At 43.2% G+C, this 8,769-nt stretch overlaps 1 protein-coding gene across 4 annotated transcripts in view; it reads left to right on the top strand.

The window, feature by feature from the left end:
* RASGRP3 (RAS guanyl releasing protein 3) overlaps window positions 1-8,769 on the top strand; it is a 124,816-nt gene that overhangs the window by 90,480 nt on the left and 25,567 nt on the right. For all 4 annotated transcript variants that reach the window (XM_019527297.1, XM_019527299.1, XM_019527295.1 and 1 more), the window contains one exon: window positions 7,344-7,457. In XM_019527297.1, the coding sequence (XP_019382842.1) occupies window positions 7,344-7,457 (114 nt within the window). The remainder of the gene's footprint in view (window positions 1-7,343; window positions 7,458-8,769) is intronic.

The raw sequence follows: 8,769 nt of genomic DNA, 5'->3' as shown, positions 1-8,769 counted from the left end.
CTCTCACATTTTTCCAGGACCATCACAGCTACAGCATCACCCCAATACTACCGTTCTGAGATAGGAATCACAAGAACTTAAAACTGTTTATTGCACTGGGACATTTTCCCAACATTTGCATCTATATTGAATTTGGCAGGAACCTGAAAGAGTATATACCCTGAAAAACTGGTTATTTTGTGGTTTATTCTGCAAAAAGACTAAACTATAGGTCAATAAGAATTAATCTGTTTTAATTGAACTGTCATTTAAATTATTACCAATGCTTTGGTCTCTTGTAGGGTTTTTGGTTTAGTAAAATATAACACACTAACCAAAGAACCTGACCTACCTTGGTCTCTGTTGAAATTTGGGGACTTTTGTGCAAATTTGTACAGCTTTCAGTATATTGATTTTGAGCGTGACATATCTCATGCAGAGCTTAATTTTGCCACAAGTGAGCACACTTATCTGTGAAATCAGCAGGAACTGAGAGATCTAAGCATTGTCCCAGGGAAGTTTGTTTAGCAGATTGTAGGATCAGGCCCCAAGAGATTAAAACTGTTTCTATTCAAACCCTTCGGCAGTGTTTAGAAGCGCTGCATCCTGAAGACATTGTTTCCCAGTTCCTAACAAATCACTCTCTGGGAGACTGGTAGAGTCTTAAATGCAGCATGGTAACTGATCATAAGGACATCTAGTTTGATTATTCCAACACAGGTTTAGCTTTAATCCAGTTTGAATGCTTGGAATTTTATTAACGACTCTCTGACCTTCATGGTGTGTAGGGCATGATTTGATGGCCAAAACTCCAGTATGTTTGCTCATTAATCAGTCTGTCTCCCCCATCCCTCTCCTCATTAACCCTGGTATATCTGTCAAGGCCAGCAACGATTGCAACACTGAATTGTGGCAGACTGTCAGGAACTAATGATGGGTCATTAATAGGAACAAAGAAAACAAACATTTAGCTGCTTTATTCACCAGTCTTAGTTTAAAAGGACAAATGCTGTGGGGGAACAGTCCTGTGACCTTTAACAATACTGTCAATTGTCGGGGACTTCTCAAGTAATCAATGAATAATCAGTGACATTCAGTCTTTGCAGCACAAGGTCCTTTTTGACTTCTACCTCAGTGAGAGGCAGGCTGTAGCTCCCGAGTGCTTCCACTGATTACCTGGTGCTTTTTCCAGGAAATGTTATAAAACAATTGTGTTTTCTCTTCTGTGTATGGGGCTGTTTTTCAGTCTGGGGTGTGTTTGCTACATGCATTTGGTACACACCTTTTCTTCAGCCATGAATAACAAAACAGAGCAATACATTAATGCAGCACAACAGCTACATACTGTAGGGGTTTTTTTAACCTTTTGGACTGGCACTTGCTTGCCACGATACACCGAGGGGTATCCAGGTTGCTACGGCTCGTTTGGTTAACGCTGTCTGCTTCTAAAGCTCCTGAGCCAGGCAAAACTGAATGTCACTGCTTGAATTAACTAGGCACAAATAGCGTTTCTACTGTGCCCCTTTTCATAGTGTGCCACAAACGTCTGAGCACACTTGGAGGGTGAGGTACAGCTTCGAGGTCTTTTTTACAGGGGAAAAAGTTTACCCAAAGAACTAAATTGATATCATTTTATCTCTTTCTTTCTACTGTTATAATCCCATGAGGGGTAATTAGCCTTGTCAGTCTGAAGTCAGTCAGAAAGCAGGGTACTTTTATAGACTAATTACATAAGATAGAGAGAGCACAAGCTTTCCTGAACCCAAGTTCGCTTCATCAGATGCTGTGAAAGGATATGTAGAAAGCAGACTATAAGGAGAAAGATATTATAATACAAAGACAAGGGAGGTGGGAGAGATAGAGAGAGATAAGAGGAGGGGGATTGTGCTAGGACACAAGCAAAAGAGCAGTACTAGGCCACTATCAATCCTCTGGATCATGGTGTACATGCGAGAGGTCTAATCAGATGCCTGATGAATCCGTTTGTGGTTTACAAGCCAATTCAAGAGCAACACAGCTTGCTGCAAGTTTCACAGATCCATGTGTTGTCTGAGTTGGAGTCTAAGTTTACAGCAAGCTGCTTTCTTCTTTCTTGCTTTGCTTCCATCCTCTGGATCAAAACCACTTCATGTTGAATTTTAGCCAATGCCAGATATTCCCTCCAGGTTGGATGGGATTCTGCGTGCTCCTCCCAGCTTTCTACATAGATATTGAATGACTTCATGTCATTTTGCATACATTGTGGTACCACCATAAAGGGCAACTCCACTTTCTAGAGCTGTCTCGAGTCTCTCAGTACAAAATATTCTTGGGGATACAGTCTCCTCCAATTCTCCTGACACAGTGGATCTTATTGCAACCTCCTCTTCTTGATAATGGTTTCTAAGTGTGTCAGTCCTGTGCACTCCAGTCCCTCTGTGTTTGGTATGCTGTCTTCCTACTTTATTTTCAGGATCTTCTGTTGGCATCTCTTGTGGAACCTGTTCAGTAGGGCTGTGCAAAGCTTTGGTCACTGATTTGATTCGGCAGAGATTCAGCCTGATTTGGTGACCAAATCTCTAAATCTGAATCGAATCAGGAGACCTTTTAATCTCTCTGAATCAAATTGGAAGTATTCGAATCAATTCAGAGATATTCAATGATTTGGACATAGACACAGATTTAAATGTTTTTTCTACATACCTGAAGATACCAGGCAGCTCGTGAATGCTGAGATGGTAGAGCAGATGGAGCGTCCCACAGGAGCGCAGGGGAGTCCCTAGCTCACTTGGTGGTGGACCCGGAAGTGGACCAGAAGCACACCTCTCGCCCTCCAGCTCAGCAACTGGTGCCTCCTGGGTCTGGGGAGGCACCTGGGGTCCCCCTGTGGCTGATCACTGAGCCAGGGAAGTTGCAGGGGGGCCCCCCACATGCTTGGTGGCAGACCTGGAAGTGGACTGGTTGACTTCTGGGTCCACCACTGAGCATGCAGGGGGCCCCCACATGTTCCTGTAGGATGCTCCATCCACCCCAGCATTGCAGCATTCACAAGCCATGCCTGGTACCTTGAGGTATGTAGAAAAAGCATTTAAAGATGTGTCTATGGCCAAATCACTGAATCTCCAAATCAGCATCTAATCTTTAGATTCGGATTCGGCCAAATCAAATCAGGACAGTGATCTGAATCAATGAATCAGGCCAAATCTGAATTCGAATTGAATATGGCCCATTTCGCACACCCATACTGTTTAGTTTCTTGATGTGCCTAGCATATGTAGTCCATGTTTTTGAATCCTGAAGTAGGGATGGCAGCACACAAGTCTCATAGATTTATATCTTCACCTTAGCTCATAGTTTGCTGTTACTCCATGCAGGGTTCTGTAACAGCCCAAAATTCTTAGCTGCTTTTCTGATTCTGTTAGTCATTTCAGTCTAAAGATTCCTGCTGATCAGAGAACCCAAGTAGCAAAAACTGTCAGCAACTCCAACTGATTTATCCTCCAGAGTGATGTCAGGTGATCACAGTCTTCTTGAGACTGTAAAATGCAGTAAACCCCTAGAAACAAAGGGGTCTCAAAAGCTAATCAGGATAATGAGATAAGAATACATAGCCCCTGTTTAAACTATACTTAACATGGTCCAGTTTGTGGATGATTTCTTGTTCTGCAGTTTCCTATTCAAACTGGGGTTTTTTATTTTTTTCTACCTGATAACAGCAATCCTGAGCAATCCTACATGTATAGACACATGGGATGCAGACACATGAACAATTTACTGAGGGGCAGAAAGAGGCAAGAATTCACTGCATATCTCTGAAGTAACTGCCTATATACTCATACTTACTCTATGCTTAGGGACCTACCCAAAGTGAGGCAGCAGACAGGCGACTTCGCAGGCCGATCATGGCACCAGCCACCATTTTCATGGACTTATCACAGTGGGGCTCCCCCACACCTCTGTTTGGCTGAGGAGCCCCTGTGTTCCCACCCATTGCCACAGATTGGCAGATGGTCCAAAAAAACACAGCATAATAACCCTGATTAAGCCCATGGAAACCATTAATCAACGCATTATTAAGCAATCTAAGGATTCAATTAAACTCTAAACTGAAATATCTTATGAAATTAAAGCTATACACACCATGAATTGTAACTCATACCATCACCATACTTTATTAATGATGTTGTAAAAAGGAGTTTAACAATACTCAAGACAATGGGCCTGATGTATTTCCAAAACTGAGTGCTTATAAAAATCGTGAGTTTTTAAAAAAATACTATAATTTGTAGTTCTCTTTTGTTTCTTTTTTAGTTTGGGCCTCTAGGGTTCTCGTTATAAGCTTTTCCCTGCAGTTACGAAGACTAGAAACTCAAGGTCTTGTTGCACATTACACTTGGGATGTGTTAACTGCACTTAAAATGGGAGCATTCAAGCAGTAAAACACATGTAAAATGCCATCCTAATGTAGCAAAGTTAGGACTTTTCCAGCAAGGAGTATCTCCAGATCATACTACTTAATGAGTGTTGAGCTAATATCTAACTACTCCACAGACGTAATATGCCCAGATGACTCTGGTGTGGTGCCGGTGCTGGGACCGATACGTAGCTTCAGTCCCAGCCTCAGCATCACACTGGAACAGGCTCAAAACTGTTGCTCCCAGATGTTTGTTGTTCCCAGCTCACAGCACAGCAGAGTCTTCAAGGGCTTTGGCACTTAAGACATGTTTCATTTAGGTCATAGTAAGCGTTACCGTGTGACTGCTCAGAAAACTTTCCAACCCAACTTTCCAATGCTTACGACAATCTAAATAAAACATGTCATAACCATAACATGTGACAAAGCCCTCACTTTTTATGAAAGCTGATTCTATTGCATCATTCCATGAGCTGGGGCTTTAAGAATAGCTGTCATTCCTCCTGACCTCTTCTCCAAGCTCTAGAAAAGTAGGGCTGCATAATAATCTTGGCTAAAAAGTCATTTTGAGCATCACCAAGCTATAGATCTGGTGACTCTGATTCACGTGGCTTGTTTGAATTTACTTGAGCTCCCTGCGCTTCTGGATGTAGATATTTTGCCGCCTTGAATTTATCTTCACAGCTTCACTCTGGGAGTCACACACCTAGGTTTGCAGCTGCAGAGCCCACACGCGGAGTGATGGGGAATGTGTTCATGTCCCTCAGGCCCTCACTGCCAAAGGCCAAAGACATAAATAACCCATTCCGCTAACAAACGCAGTTCATTTCTGTCTACCAAACAGGGCAATCTAGGTCCTATTATACCTTCTTCCCTTCCCCCCCCAATGGGAGTGTCTAACAGCCCTTTATTATATAGCATTGTACCATTAGTTACTGTGTCAGAATATGTTTACATTAGAAAATAAAGTTTTAAATGAAGCTTTACTAGCTCTCCTTCAGGTTACACCTTCTATTGGAGAGCCAGATGACCTATAGGGCAGTAATGACCAAATTTAAGTCCTTGAAGCTAATACTTTTGGTTCCATACCTTACTGACAATCCTGGTAGCTATCCCCTTAACTAGTTATCTCTGAATTGCAAGCCCTAATAAGGCAATCCACCCAAAGCCATTCTTTATAAAGATAGGGTGATTTCTGAGGCTTCACCTAAAATTTATGACCAAGTTTCAGATTTTTCACTGAAACAAGTCTATTGTCCCACTTGTTTTCTTCACAAAGCTACCTAGTCATGCAGGATGAGTCAGATGGCATATTATAGGTGTCAAAGGGGCTGTCAGCTACTATTTAGTCAGGACCAAACTGTTTTGAAAATAAAATAAGCTGGCTGATGCCTCTTGAAGGAAACCAAAAGGTTAATCCCTCTCTGCACAGACTGTCTAAATGGATTAGGCAGTGCATACAGTCCTGTTATGACCTCTCTAGAATCCCTGCTCAAAAAGACCCAGGACTCATTCCACTGGATTGGCTGTTTCCCTGGCATATGTTCAAAATGTGCCTTATCCAAAATCTTTTGGGCTCCTAGATTGCCCTCTTACTGCACCAGGAGCATATGTTAGTTTCTGAAGGGCACTGCTTCAATCGCTGTTGCATAAGCTTAGCTCCCTGGCCCTTTAGGGAGGTCACTACTAGCTGTTTCCTAAGCTAGGGACAGACATTCAAAAAGCCTGAGCCTGAACTGATTCAATCTTTGCAGGTTAGTCCAACCTGGCTAGGTTAAATCAGTTTGTAACTGCACACACACCCCAGACATGCAGGCACATGCCTACAGTGGCTCAGGTTAGAAGCTGTGGGGTGCTACAGCAGCCCTCCCTTCCCTTCTACACTACTGAGCCAAGGGGGGTATAGCCAGGCCCTGCAGAACACTCTGATTAACCTAGCAGGGAAGTAATAACAATGTTTATCACCCCTAACTCAGTGTTTATCACCCAATTAAGAAAACAACAGAGGGACATTACCAGCTACCTGTTGATTCTGCCTTTGTCCCTGTCTGTCACAGCACAGACCGTAGCCAGCATGTGGTCTGATAGCTAATACACAAACACCTCTCAGTAAGGAAGTGTGGAGGGGGGAATTCCTGCTTAACAGGGAGTGGTGATGGGGAGGGGAGGGAACAGCCTGCAGTCTCTGCCGAGCTCCACCAGGGAGCAGAAGGGAGGGGCCAGCTCTGCTGTGGAACAGAAAGCCCTGCCCTGCCCTGCCCAACCCAGAGAGCATGCCAGGATGCTGGGGGTGTCTGGTTTAAGTTAAACCAGGAAGGGATCTGGGACAGACATTGCATAAATTGGTTTCACCCAAATCAGTTAAGTCTGATACTACATTCAACCAGGTTTATCTCAAACCAGTTTCAGCCATTTCCAAACTGGTTTATGTGAACTGAGCATCTGTTCTGTTACAGGTTTAAACCAGTTTCTGAGCAATTAAACTGGTTTATGTGTAATATCTGTCCCTAACCCTAATGACATGATTCTGTGGAGGCAATGTCAGGAAGGAGAAAAGGAAGTTACTTACTTATCTCATGTAACTCCTGTTCTCTGATTGTGTTGTCTCCACAGAGCTGCACTGACCCCTCTCCTCCACTCTGCTTCTGAGCCTGTTTACTGTTGAGGTCTCCTGAGACAGTTAGTGAGAAAAGTCTGTTTGGGCACACACCCTCAGTTGTCACTGCTCCTAGCGGTTCTGTGACTGCAAACCTAGGATTCCTGGCAATACGGCTCCATGGAGCCAGGTTCTGAGAATTCAAGTCAGGAAAGGTAAGCAATGCCTGTTTTCTTGGGGCCTTGTCTGACATCTTGCCAGCCAGCTTTTTCATGCCTTCTGTAATGTTACTACTCCAACCTATTTTAGCAGTGCACTGGATTGAATGATTAAGATTTTAAAAAAATAACTGTCTTTTGATTTTTCCGTCAGCAGCCTACCTCCCCACTGACCCCTAACAAGCCAGTAGTGCCGCTGGAGTGGGCATCTGGAGTGGTACCAAAGCCTGACCCGACCATCATTAACAAGCACATAAGAAAGCTAGTCGATGTAAGTAGATGTATCACACTGCGGGGACATTGGGTTCTCTTGTCTAAGCTGTCAAGCAGTATACAAAAGTCAGGATGAATTTCAGTTTTACAGCAATTGTGATACAGCAAGACTTATTTTAATTTTAATCTAGAAACCCAAGACTGACTGGACTAGCAAGACAATGCCCTGATGCTAAGGGGTAATTTTTTTAGAAACTTTGAAACCTGACTTTCCTTCCACTGGGTTCAACTGATCAAATAAATTGCAGGTGCAAATTTGAGAAGTTGCAATGCAGACTCCCTTTCTTGTACCTGCATTTGGACAGTTGAAAACATATGTACTCAGAAACATGTACAAACATCTTAGCAGCCTTTACAAGCCCTTCTGGAACCTAAGCCATAAGTGCTAAACTATTTGATATTTGTGCTAATTTGCTAGCAAATTTCACAATTCTTGGCACCAGTGAGTCAATGCAGCTGTTTAACAGCTTAAAAATCAAGCCTGCCAATTTTGTGCTTGAGGACCAAGAAACCCAAAGTGAAATTTTCTTTTTTATGGGATCTGACAAACTTAATCCAAAATGCCAGACTTAATCTAATATTGCTGTCTCTCAACAAGCCTTCTGGAAAGAGAAGGCCTTTTTTCATCACCTTTGAACATTCTACTTGTGCTACTAGCCACTCTTCCAGTCTTCTGCATGACAGTTTTCCATTCCTCAGCTTCAGCTGATTCTGGATCATAGGGTTGTGTGACTGGTTTGTAATAGTTTTTGGCTTGCCAGACATTGCCTGAAATTTGCTCACATGACCCTGTGGCTAAAATATTAAGTATGTGCTAATCGCTCCAGCCGCACATATAGGGGTTAGTTTTGCTGAAGTAAGGAGGGATCCCACTGAAATCAAGGAAATATTTGCCATTCGCTTCAAGAGGAATTGGTATAACAACTTTATTTATGAGATACCAAAGGGCCACTCTAGATGTTCAGGTAAAGTTGTGATAAGATCTGATATACAATCCATACAATCACGCCTCCTGCCATGCCACATGTGTTTAGAAAATAAAGATCCTATCACGCCTTATTGCTAATGCAGGGGGAGCTGAGGACCATGATCCCAGGCTCCCCCTGCACCAACATACTAGTAGCAAGCTGCTGTGGCTAGGAGTCCTGAGGGGTGCTACCATGGATGGGTGTCTTGTCAACTGATGGGACTCAGACATGGTAACCCATAGAATCATAGAATCACTGAGTGGGAAGGGACCTGGACAGATCATCTAGTCCGACCCCCTGCCATGGGCAGGAAGGAACACTGGGGGTGGCAGGGGTCATAAG

Source organism: Gavialis gangeticus, unplaced genomic scaffold (genome assembly GCF_001723915.1).
Source record: "Gavialis gangeticus isolate Ggan-Ray unplaced genomic scaffold, GavGan_comp1, whole genome shotgun sequence".
Lineage (NCBI taxonomy): Eukaryota > Metazoa > Chordata > Crocodylia > Gavialidae > Gavialis > Gavialis gangeticus.
The sequence above is the reverse complement of the archived record's forward strand: the minus strand, read 5'-3'. Positions and strand labels throughout refer to the sequence as shown.